At 46.5% G+C, this 12,792-nt stretch overlaps 1 protein-coding gene across 4 annotated transcripts in view; it reads left to right on the top strand.

The window, feature by feature from the left end:
• Positions 1 to 534: 534 nt before the first annotated feature.
• Positions 535 to 12,792, top strand: part of LOC129842263 (glutamate receptor-interacting protein 2-like) — a 217,966-nt gene continuing 205,708 nt past the window's right edge. For 3 of the 4 annotated variants that reach the window (XM_055910741.1, XM_055910744.1, XM_055910742.1), the window contains exon 1: positions 537 to 1,292. In XM_055910741.1, the coding sequence (XP_055766716.1) occupies positions 1,250 to 1,292 (43 nt within the window). In that variant the 5' untranslated portion in view covers positions 537 to 1,249. Of the gene's footprint in view, positions 1,293 to 12,792 lie in introns of all 4 variants that reach the window. The other variant, XM_055910746.1, reaches the window with a different exon arrangement.

Raw genomic sequence — 12,792 nt, forward strand, 5'->3', positions numbered from 1 at the left:
CATATGCACTTCCTCTTCCCCCCCTAGAGACACATATGCACTTCTTCTTTCCCCCCTAGAGACACATATGCACTTCCTCCTTCCCCCCTAGAGACACATATGCACTTCCTCTTTCCCCCTAGAGACACATATGCACTTCCTCTTTCCCCCCTAGAGACACATATGCACTTCCTCTTTCCCCCTAGAGACACATATGCACTTCCTCTTTCCCCCCTAGAGACACATATGCACTTCCTCTTTCCCCCTAGAGACACATATGCACTTCCTCTTTCCCCCCTAGAGACACATATGCACTTCCTCTTTCCCCCTAGAGACACATATGCACTTCCTCTTTCCCCCCTAGAGACACATATGCACTTCCTCTTCCCCCCCTAGAGACACATATGCACTTCCTCTTTCCCCCCTAGAGACACAGATGTACTTCCTCTTCCCCCCTAGAGACACAGATGCACTTCTTCTTTCCCCCCTAGAGACACATATGCACTTCCTCCTTCCCCCCTAGAGACACATATGCACTTCCTCTTTCCCCCCTAGAGACACATATGCACTTCCTCTTTCCCCCCTAGAGACACATATGCACTTCCTCTTCCCCCCCTAGAGACACAGATGTACTTCCTCTTTCCCCCCTAGAGACACAGATGTACTTCCTGTGAGGAAGTAAAAAAAGACCAGATAACACAACTCAATGATACCAAATTGTACAGATTTGGAAGATTATTACAAATGAAGAATCCTGTTAGGAGAGTGACAAACAGCAAATCTTGCTACCAAATATGTTTCATCATGTCATAGCTTGAGGATGTACTGTACATGATTATGTTAAGTGTTTACTTTTTATTTATGTATTTTTGAACACACAAGCACTTAATTAATTGCCAATACATAATAGTGCTACTCAACCCACGGAGGTGGGTTCGGGTGTTGGAGCTAAACTTTGCAGCGATCTTAGACCCTGTTGTTTAAATGACAGGTGGTTGAAATATCACGTAGAAATTTGTGATAGGATATTGATCGATCATTAAGAAATGCAATTTCTACCTATAATCATTATTGAACTCGACTATACAACTGACAGGTTCGCGAGCATGCACTGAGGGGGTATAGCGGGGAGTCCTTCGGGGTACGCATGGGGTAAAGAGAGCGAGAGAGAGAGAGAAAGAGAGAGTGAGAAAGCGCGTGAAAAGAGCCGGCATCGTTTTTACCTGCATCTTTCTCCTCGGATATATCTGTAACGGGAAAACAGGAGAAAATGCTCTTTCTTCAAACCATCTTAAGGAGAGGAACACATAAAGGTAGTCATATTTTCAAAGAATATTTGCGCATGATATTATGATCATTATAATTGCATTGCTGTAACTTGAAACTCCACATGTCACCGTGCCATATAGCATGCAATAGTTTTCCTCCTTCATTCATTGAATACAAGCAAATTGACCGGTCTATTGTTTCAAACTGACCACGTTCGTCGTCATACATTAAGCTGCTATACAAATGCAAAATTCATAGTCGCAAACCATGATATGAGCACGGAACAGCGGTAGCGACCCACTTCTTCGGAGACGGTGGATACGCACACTGTCAGCGTGCTTTCCACCGAACAACATGATGATCATTCAGGATCGTCGGTATGTGATTTTCTAAAAAAGTGGTTTTGACTCTTTATGGTTCCCTCCGCTGCAGAGGAATGAGCTACAGTATGAATGCGATGGAAAATAATAACATTCTGTCGTCAAAACAAACATATCATATAAGGAGATTGTGGCCATTCAGTCAGTGGCCTAATCAACATGAAAAATGTAGTAACATTGAAATAAGCATAGAAGTTTCAGGCCAATTGAAATAGCATACAAGACGCTAATTCACAAATGTCCACCTTAAATGAATCAATTATTCTGTTAATTGAATTGAATGTATGTATTTAAAATGTATTAATTTGTTTACTTTAACGTTTAAACATGGTGCGCTAATATTTGCTGAAGCAATGTGTGTTTTTTCCTCTCCTGTCCTGTTTTGGTGGATAATTTATTTATGAATACAGTGGAGCTGATCGGCTCTTTGAAGCTACACGCTCTTCCTTCCCTGAGATGTAGTCAAATGTACAGGATGTATGGCTGCCGCCTGCCACCTGTTGGTCGGCTAGGATCCGGCAGACACCGGAACTGGTTTTATTACATAGGATTGATACAAATTCATGAATAGATTGAATAATACATACATTTATGAAATGATTGAGAAGAAACGGAATATTAATACTATTAGAATATTCACTTCATGGGTTCATTCTACTTGTCATTAATTTCGGAATTATTCCGTGTCAAATATCAGCAGGTTAGGTCCTGCTAATGTTGTCAAGTGTCCCAGTCTGCTAACCAAATGACATCCTATTCTCTATATACATGTAGTGCACTACTTTTAACCAGAGCTCTATGGCCCCTGTTGAAAAGTATAGGGCTCTGTTCAATGGTAATGTACTGTGTAGGGAATGGGGTGTGAATTGGGACGCAGCCTTAGTATGTCGGAATACATGATGAGATGTAATAATGAGGACAGACGTAATTAATATTCCCTGTGTTCTTGATTCCTCTGTGATGGCTGATCTCATCTCAACTCAACTCAGGGCTCTGAACATCCCTGAAGCTTTTATTTGGGGGGACAATTTCCTCCAGCAGTTGAGCTGACAACCACAAGACTGCAGTGTAGCTCCTGTGTGTGTGTGTGTGTGTGTGTGTGTGTGTGTGTGTGTGTGTGTGTGTGTGTGTGTGTGTGTGTGTGTGTGTGTGTGTGTGTGTGTGTGTGTGTGTGTGTGTGTGACTGCAGTGTAGCTCCTGTGTGTGTGTGTGTGTGTGTGTGTGTGTGTGTGTGTGTGTGTGTGTGTGTGTGTGTGTGTGTGTGACTGCAGTGTAGCTCCTGTGTGTGTGTGTGTGTGTGTGTGTGTGTGTGTGTGTGTGTGTGTGTGTGTGTGTGTGTGTGTGTGTGTGACTGCAGTGTAGCTCGTGTGTGTGTGTGTGTGTGTGTGTGTGTGACTGCAGTGTAGCTCCTGAGACAAGACAGATACTCAGTGGGAGCACTGACAGGAAATAATATAATTTAATATAATTTAATATAATATAATATAATATAATATGCACTGAACAAGAATATAAAAGCAACATGCAATAATTTCATTTTTTTTCTTCTTATTTGTCACATAGTAGACCTTACAGTGAAATGCTGAATACAACAGGTGTAGTAGACCTTACAGTGAAATGCTGAATACAACAGGTGTAGTAGACCTCACAGTGAAATGCTGAATACAACAGCTGTAGTAGACCTCACAGTGAAATGCTGAATACAACAGGTGTAGTAGACCTTACAGTGAAATGCTGAATACAACAGGTGTAGTAGACCTTACAGTGAAATGCTGAATACAACAGGTGTAGTAGACCTTACAGTGAAATGCTGAATACAACAGGTGTAGTAGACCTTACAGTGAAATGCTGAATACAACAGGTGTAGTAGACCTCACAGTGAAATGCTGAATACAATAGGTGTAGTAGACCTTACAGTGAAATGCTGAATACAACAGGTGTAGTAGACCTTACAGTGTAATGCTGAATACAACAGTTGTAGTAGACCTTACAGTGAAATGCTGAATACAACAGGTGTAGTAGACCTTACAGTGAAATGCTGAATACAGCAGGTGTAGTAGACCTTACAGTGAAATGCTGAATACAACATGTGTAGTAGACCTTACAGTGAAATGCTGAATACAACAGGTGTAGTAGACCTTACAGTGAAATGCTGAATACAACAGGTGCAGTAGACCTTACAGTGAAATGCTGAATACAACAGGTGTAGTAGACCTTACAGTGAAATGCTTACATACAAGCCCTCAACCCACAATGCAGTTCAAGAAATAGAGTTGACTGCAGTCAGCATGCCAATTGCATTTTAGAGCTGCCTTTTATTGTCCCCAGCACAAGGTGCACCTGTGTAATGACCATGCTGTCAGCTTCTTGATATGGCCACACCTGTCAGGTGGATGTATTATCTTGGCAAAGGAGAAATGCTCACTAACAGGGATGTAAACACATTTGTGAACAGAATCTGAGAGAAATACGCTTTTTTTTGTGTGTATGAAACATTTCTGGGATAGTTTATTTCAGCTCATAATACATGGAACCAAAATGTTATATGTTGCATTTATATATATTTTTGTTCAGTATAATTGAATAAATTCGAACTGAAACAAATAAAATAGAATGATTTACTACTTACATGAGATGTTTACTGTGTGGCTGTTCTAAGGAATAGTTGAGCCACTCGAGAAACTCTCTTATCTGAAACAGAACTGTCTGGTTCGCTCACACAGAAGCAGTCTGAAATGACACTCAATACGTTTTTAACCCACACTATACACTCTGGGGCTGACTTTTAGGGCACTTTGTGTGTGTGTGGATAAATCCCCCGTTATCCCCCCCTGTTATCCCCCTCTGTTATCCCCCCTCTGTTATCCCCCCTCTGTTATCCCCCCTCTGTTATCCCCCTCTGTTCCCCCCCCTGTTATCCCCCCCTGTTATCCCCCTCTGTTATCCCCCTCTGTTTTCCCCCTCTGTTTTCCCCCTCTGTTTTCCCCCTCTGTTTTCCCCCTGTTTTCCCCCCCTGTTTTCCCCCTCTGTTTTCCCCCTCTGTTTTCCCCCTCTGTTTTCCCCCTCTGTTTTCCCCCCCTGTTCCCCCCCCCCTGTTTTCCCCCTCTGTTTTCCCCCTCTGTTTTCCCCCTCTGTTCCCCCCCCCTGTTTTCCCCCTCTGTTCCCCCCCCCCCCTGTTTTCCCCCTCTGTTTTCCACCTCTGTTATCCCCCTCTGTTATCCCCCTCTGTTATCCCCCCCCTGTTATCCCCCCTGTTATCCCCCTCTGTTATCCCCCTCTTCCCCCCCCCTGTTTTCCCCCTCTGTTTTCCCCCCCTGTTATCCCCCCTGTTATCCCCCTCTGTTATCCCCCTCTGTTCCCCCCCTGTTATCCCCCTCTGTTATCCCCCTGTTTTCCCCCTCTGTTATCCCCCCTCTGTTTCCCCCCCTGTTATCCCCCCCCTGTTATCCCCCCTCTGTTATCCCCCTCTGTTTTCCCCCTCTGTTTTCCCCCTCTGTTATCCCCCCCTGTTTTCCCCCCCTGTTTCCCCCCCCTGTTATCCCCCTGTTATCCCCCTCTGTTTTCCCCCCCTGTTATCCCCCCTGTTATCCCCCTCTGTTATCCCCCTCTGTTCCCCCCCCTGTTATCCCCCCTGTTATCCCCCTCTGTTATCCCCCTCTTTCCCCCCCCTGTTTTCCCCCTCTGTTTTCCCCCCCTGTTATCCCCCCTGTTATCCCCCTCTGTTATCCCCCTCTTTCCCCCCCTGTTTTCCCCCTCTGTTTTCCCCCCCTGTTATCCCCCCTGTTATCCCCCTCTGTTATCCCCCTCTGTTCCCCCCCCTGTTATCCCCCTCTGTTATCCCCCTGTTTTCCCCCTCTGTTACCCCCCCTCTGTTTCCCCCCCTGTTATCCCCCCTCTGTTATCCCCCTCTGTTATCCCCCTCTGTTATCCCCCTCTGTTTTCCCCCTCTGTTATCCCCCCCTGTTTTCCCCCTCTGTTTTCCCCCCCTGTTTCCCCCCCCTGTTATCCCCCTGTTATCCCCCTCTGTTATCCCCCTCTGTTTTCCCCCTCTGTTATCCCCCTCTGTTTCCCCCCCCCCCGTTATCCCCCCTCTGTCCCCCCCCCCTGTTATCCCCTCCTGTTTCCCCCCCTGTTTTTGCCCTGTTTTCCCCCTCTGTTCTCCCCCCTCTGTTATCCCCCTCTGTTCTCCCCCTCTGTTTTCCCCCTCTGTTTTCCCCCTCTGTTATCCCCCTCTGTTTTCCCCCTCTGTTATCCCCCTCTGTTTCCCCCCTGTTTCCCCCCTGTTCTCCCCCTCTGTTTTCCCCCCCTGTTTTCCCCCTCTGTTTCCCCCTCTGTTTTCCCCCTCTGTTTCCCCCCTTTTTCCCCCCTGTTTTCCCTCTGTTTTCCCCCTCTGTTTCCCCCCTGTTTTCCCCCTCTGTTTTCCCCCCTGTTATCCCCTCTGTTTTCCCCCTCTTTTCTCCCCCTCTGTTATCCCCTCTGTTTTCCCCCTCTGTTTCCCCCCTGCCCCCCCCCCTGTTTTTTCCCTCTGTTCTCCCCCTCTGTTCTCCCCCTCTGTTTTCCCCCTCTGTTTTCCCCCTCTGTTATCCCCCTCTGTTTCCCCCCCTGTTTTCCCCCTCTGTTTTCCCCCTCTGTTTTCCCCCTCTGTTTTCCCCCTGTTTTCCCCCCCTGTTTTCCCCCTCTGTTTTCCCCCTCTGTTTTCCCCCTCTGTTTTCCCCCTCTGTTTTCCCCCCCTGTTCCCCCCCCCCTGTTTTCCCCCTCTGTTTTCCCCCTCTGTTTTCCCCCTCTGTTCCCCCCCCCTGTTTTCCCCCTCTGTTCCCCCCCCCCCTGTTTTCCCCCTCTGTTTTCCACCTCTGTTATCCCCCTCTGTTTTCCCCCTCTGTTTTCCCCCTCTGTTATCCCCCTCTGTTTCCCCCTCTGTTTTCCCCCCTGTTTTCCCCCTCTGTTTTTTCCCTCTGTTTTTTCCCTCTGTTCTCCCCCTCTGTTTTCCCCCTCTGTTATCCCCCTCTGTTTTCCCCCTCTGTTTTCCCCCTCTGTTCTCCCCCTCTGTTTTCCCCCTCTGTTTTCCCCCCTCTGTTATCCCCCTCTGTTTCCCCCCCCCTGTTTTCCCCCTCTGTTCCCCCCCCCCTGTTTTCCCCCTCTGTTTTCCACCTCTGTTATCCCCCTCTGTTTTCCCCCTCTGTTTTCCCCCTCTGTTCTCCCCCCCTGTTTTCCCCCTCTGTTTTCCCCCTCTGTTTCCCCCTCTGTTTTCCCCCTGTTTCCCCCCCTCTTTTCCCCCTCTGTTTTCCCCCTCTGTTTTCCCCCTCTGTTATCCCCCTCTGTTTCCCCCTCTGTTTTCCCCCTCTGTTCTCCCCCTCTGTTTTCCCCCTCTGTTTTCCCCCTCTGTTATCCCCCTCTGTTTTCCCCCTCTGTTATCCCCCCCTGTTTTCCCCCTCTGTTTTCCCCCTCTGTTTTCCCCCTCTGTTTTCCCCCTCTGTTCTCCCCCTCTGTTCTCCCCCTCTGTTTCCCCCCCTGTTTCCCCTCTGTTCTCCCCCTCTGTTTCCCCCCGTTTTCCCCCTCTGTTTTCCCCCTCTGTTTTCCCCCTCTGTTCTCCCCCTCTGTTCTCCCCTCTGTTTTCCCCCTCTGTTATCCCCTTCTGCTTTCCCCCTCTGTTTTCCCCCTCTGTTTTCCCCCTCTGTTTTTCCCCCTCTGTTTCCCCTCTGTTTCCCCCCTGTTTCCCCCTCTGTTTTCCCATCTGTTTCCCCTTCTGTTTCCCCTTCTGTTTCCTCCTCTGTTTCCCCTTCTGTTTCCCCCTCTGTTTCCCCCTCTGTTTCCCCTTCTGTTTCCCCTTCTGTTTCCTCCTCTGTTTCCCCTCTGTTTTCCCCCTCTGTTCCCCCCCCTGTTTTCCCCCTCTGTTTTCCCTCTGTTTCCCCTTCTGTTTCCCCCTCTGTTTCCCCTTCTGTTTCCCCTTCGGTTTCCTCCTCTGTTTCCCCCCTCTGTTTTCCCCCTCTGTTTTTCCCCCTCTGTTTCCCCCCTGTTTCCCCCCCCTTTTTCCCCCTCTGTTTCCCCTTCTGTTTCCCCTTCTGTTTCCTCCTCTGTTTCCCCTCTGTTTCCCCCCTCTGTTTCCCCCTCTGTTTCCCCTTCTGTTTCCCCTTCTGTTTCCTCCTCTGTTTCCCCTCTGTTTTCCCCCTCTGTTTCCCCCCCCTGTTTTCCCCCTCTGTTTTCCCTCTGTTTCCCCTTCTGTTTCCCCCTCTGTTTCCCCTTCTGTTTCCCCTTCGGTTTCCTCCTCTGTTTCCCCCCTCTGTTTTCCCCCTCTGTTTTTCCCCCTCTGTTTCCCCCCTGTTTCCCCCCCCTTTTTCCCCCTCTGTTTTCCCTCTGTTTCCCCCCTGTTTCCCCCTCTGTTTCCCCCTCAGTTTCCCCCTCTGTGTTCCTCCCTGTTTTCCCCCCTGTTTTCCCCCTCTGTTCTCCCCCTCTGTCTCCCCCTCTGTTCTCCCCCCTCTGTTCTCCCCCTCTGTTTCCCCCTCTGTCTCCCCCTCTGTTCTCCCCCTCTGTTTCCCCCTCTGTTTCCCCCTCTGTTTCCCCCTCTGTTTCCCCCTCTGTTTTCCCCCTCTTTTTTCCCCCTCTGTTTCCCCCTCTGTCTCCTCCTCTGTTCTCCCCCCTCTGTTTCCCCCTCTGTTTCCCCCTCTGTTTCCCCCTCTGTCTCCTCCTCTGTTCTCCCCCCTCTGTTTCCCCCTCTGTCTCCCCCTCTGTTCTCCCCCCTCTGTTTCCCCCTCTGTTTCCCCCTCTGTTTCCCCCTCTGTTTCCCCCTCTGTTTCCCCCTCTGTTATCCCCCTCTGTTTCCCCCTCTGTGTCCCTCCCTGTTTTCCGCTTATATCACCTGAGGGTGTTTCCACTGAGACAATATCCCGGATCATATTTTCTCTGTTAAGTCGTAGATTTACGGTACAAGACATATGATACTTTTGTAATAGATCAAACTTCCTCCTTGGCATTCACTGTAGATGATTGTGGTGTGTGTGTGTGTGTGTGTGTGTGTGTGTGTGTGTGTGTGTGTGTGTGTGTGTGTGTGTGTGTGTGTGTGTGTGTGTGTGTGTGTGTGTGTGTGTGTGTGTGTGTGATTGTGGTGTGTGTATGCGTGCGTGTGTGATTGTGGTGTGTGTGAATGTGGTGTGTGTGTGTGATTGTGGTGTGTGTGTGTGTGATTGTGGTGTGTGTGTGTGTGTGTGATTGCGGTGTGTGTGTGTGATTGTGGTGTGTGTGTGTGTGATTGCGGTGTGTGTGTATGTGTGATTGTGGTGTGTGTGTGTGTGTGTGATTGTGGTGTGTGTGTGTGTGTGTGATTGTGGTGTTTGTGTGTGTGTGTGATTGTGGTGTGTGTGTGTGTGTGATTGTGGTGTGTGTGTGTGTGTGTGATTGCGGTGTGTGTGTGTGATTGTGGTGTGTGTGTGTGTGATTGTGGTGTGTGTGTGTGAGATTGTGGAGTGTGTGTGTGTGTGTGATTGTGGAGTGTGTGTGTATGTGTGATTGTGGAGTGTGTGTGTGTGTGTGATTGTGGTGTGTGTGTGTATGTGTGATTGTGGTGTGTGTGTGTGTGTGTGATTGTGGTGTGTGTGTGTATGTGTGATTGTGGAGTGTGTGTGTATGTGTGATTGTGGAGTGTGTGTGTGTGTGAGATTGTGGAGTGTGTGTGTATGTGAGATTGTGGAGTGTGTGTGTATGTGTGATTGTGGTGTGTGTGTGTGTGTGTGATTGCGGTGTGTGTGTGTGTGTGTGAGATTGTGGAGTGTGTGTGTGTGTGAGATTGTGGAGTGTGTGTGTGTGTGAGATTGTGGAGTGTGTGTGTGAGATTGTGGAGTGTGTGTGTATGTGTGATTGTGGTGTGTGTGTGTGTGTGTGATTGTGGAGTGTGTGTGTGTGTGAGATTGTGGAGTGTGTGTGTGTGTGAGATTGTGGAGTGTGTGTGTGTGTGAGATTGTGGAGTGTGTGTGTGTGTGAGATTGTGGAGTGAGTGTGTGTGAGATTGTGGCGTGTGTGTGTGTGAGATTGTGGAGTGAGTGTGTGTGAGATTGCGGTGTGTGTGTGTGTGTGTGATTGTGGAGTGTGTGTGTGTGATTGTGGAGTGTGTGTGTATGTGTGATTGTGGAGTGTGTGTGTGTGTGTGATTGTGGAGTGTGTGTGTGTGATTGTGGAGTGTGTGTGTGTGATTGTGGAGTGTGTGTGTGTGTGTGAGAGCTATAAATCTGGTGGTATTTTGATGCTACGCTAATAAATAAAAATGTTGTTACAACTCTGCCAATTGGAAATGAGTCAAAGTGGAATACATCCTGATTGGTATCAAACTGATGTATTTTGATGCTCTGCCAGTGTATTTGTACTGTAATTGTTGAGCATTACTCATATATTTTCATTGTGTTTTCAACCCTTTATTTTCCATTTTGGGCAGGTTCACCATGATCAGAATGGAACACAATTCACTACATTTAAAGTTCCATTGTACTATGATTGTTGTGCATTACTCAGATACTGTGGTCCTCTTGGGCAGGTTTGTGACTATTACATTGTGTGTCACGTTTAATATGTGCCCCCCCCGCCTCGTTTCTCACAAAAGCGAAACCCTGCGTCTGGGATTTGTTGTAGACTCCCTCCGGCTGTGCTAATAAAACTGTTTCTCTTGTTCCATCTCTGAGAGATATGTGTTTGGCTGGTGGAAGGCAACCCCCAGGCTACTCCCTATTATTCTGAGTTTAATATAAATGTTCTTCTTAAGTTCTGAACCCACACACAGACTCCCTTGAACACCAAATCTACTGTAGCATAAATAAATAGAAACATGAAGTATGCTTCTTCATAGTTTCTTGATAGTGTTTAGGGTTTGTTCTTACGAGGTACTGAGACCAGCTTAATCAGTGCATATTGTTATCCGAACTGGGTTTGAAATATTATTTTAAATCATTCAAATACTTTGTGTTTGCTCGTCTGCATGGAGTACCAGATGGGGTCGGGTTTGCACTTTTGGAACTATTCTATTGGTTCCATTGCATCAAACAAGCTCAATCAAGCCCTGCTAAAGTATTTGAAAATAATTTAGAATAGTATTTGAACCCAGGGCATATTTTTATTAGTTTCTTGGATAATCCGTTAAATAAAGAATCATATCAGTATTTGTTCAAGCCTTGGAGCTCTGTCAGAGGAGAGGAGAGAGGAGGGATTCTTCTGTACTTTAGTGAATAACAAACTATCCTGAATTATTTCTACAGGTTTTAGCTGTTGGCAAAATTGCAGCATTTTGTTGTTGAATATCATGTTTACTAGTCTACTGCATGTCTTTTGTTGAAGTAAGCCCTTGATGCCTTTCTGCACTGAGACATTTTGTAGTATTCAGTATACAAGTAAGCTCGCTGCTTTTTGAAAGGAGAAGAGAGACGTGATACCGGTGTTTTTTTTACCGAGCTGTAACGGTAGATACAAGTCAGAAACACTCTTAACTATGACGCAGTGACTTTATCCAACTAACCCAAAGTCTGGCCTGAAAGTCTCTTTCCCTTGTTCTTTCTTGTCTTTACGTCCCTGCATGTTTTAGTTGAAGTACTTCAAGGCATTTGCCTAATGTGTTTATATCAACTTACTCATGATGGTTAATGGTGCTTTAAAGTGCTGCTGGAGTTACGTAATGCTCTGTCATTGTGTCCCTGAATGACTTTAACTGTACGTGAAGTCCTCTTCATGGTTTAGGGCATGGAGACATGGAGGGAAGGGGAGAGCAGGAGGGACTGTCTGTACGTGAAATCCTCTTCATGGTTTAGGGCTCTGTGTCTCCAATGATGTTTTCAAACCTGGGTAAACTTAAGTAATATGTTTCAAATACTTGACGATGCGCTTTGATTTAGCTTGGAGTTTGCACTTTTGGAACTCTTCGAGTGGTTCCATTGTAGCCTACCGGACAAACCAAAGAAACCACTTTTGGGACTCTTCGGGTGGTTCCGCGGGTTGAATAAATAGACATTATTTACTTAGAAATATATAAAGCAAATATTTTACCATTGTAGTCTAGAAACTGCACCTCGCAGGCAAAAACATATTTGACGGCAGAGAGAAAGATTTGCAGGTTTAAAGTTAATGTCCTGCAAATTTCTACAAAAAAAATCTACACACTTTTCCATGGGGCAGAGATAACATTTTGCAGTTTTGAAACTCATTTCATGTGATTCTACTCATTTTGTCATAGGATGGAGAGAACATTTTTCAGATTTAAATCTAGATCTCTGCATTTCTACACATTTATATCTATGACTTATGCCATATTAATGATATCTGAGTGAAAGTGACTAACAAAATCAATGGGGGGGGGGGGCCCTGCCTTGGGTGCCTGGTCAGTAATACGGCCATGATTACTACGAGGTTTAGATAGCTGGCTAGACTTACTTACGTAGCAATCTATAAAACGTTAGCTGACATGGTTGTCGGTGACTGACAATACAAGAGGAAAGATGCTGATGCAGAACTAGGCTTATAAACGGCACCTTGTGTATTCTACTATTGCTAAGTTATCGGCGGTCACAGAGAGACAGATGCACATCTTGATGTTTGTTTAGCGTCTTTAGTTCTTACTCCTCTTTGCAATGCAAATGAGTTTTGTATGAGGCTTTATCCTCTTGTCACGAGAGATTAATTACTAGATTATTAGCAGTCATATGCATATCATAGTTGTCCGGGGGAGGCTCGCTGAAATCCTCGCGAAACAGAGCAGAGCTCTGTATGGGGTCTGTTTTGGTTTTTCTTCATTTATCTTATGCTGCATGCCTTCCTAATGAAGGTAAAATATCCAACTCTTCAGTTTGATTCATCCTTGAGCAACTTTGAAAGTACAGTACAGAGAAAATGAGAATAAGGAATCATCAACAATATAGTGTTATAATTTCATGAAGGCAACATTCAGAAGATTAGTGAGGGGAGTAAGGTTATTGATCTGTCATCATGGTAGTGTGTGTGTACCTGTGTGTGTGTGTGTGTACACGTGCGTGTGTGTGTGTGTGTGTGTCTGTGTGCGTGCGTGCGTGTGTGTGCGTGTATGTGTGTGTGTACGTGTGTGTGTACGTGTGTGTGTGTGTGCGTAAGTGTGTGTGTGTGTGTGTGTGTGTGTGTGTGTGTGTGTGCGTGTGTGTGTGTGAGGTGGTACTGTAGAAGATAC

The sequence above is a fragment of the Salvelinus fontinalis genome, unplaced genomic scaffold, assembly GCF_029448725.1.
Source record: "Salvelinus fontinalis isolate EN_2023a unplaced genomic scaffold, ASM2944872v1 scaffold_0027, whole genome shotgun sequence".
Lineage (NCBI taxonomy): Eukaryota > Metazoa > Chordata > Actinopteri > Salmoniformes > Salmonidae > Salvelinus > Salvelinus fontinalis.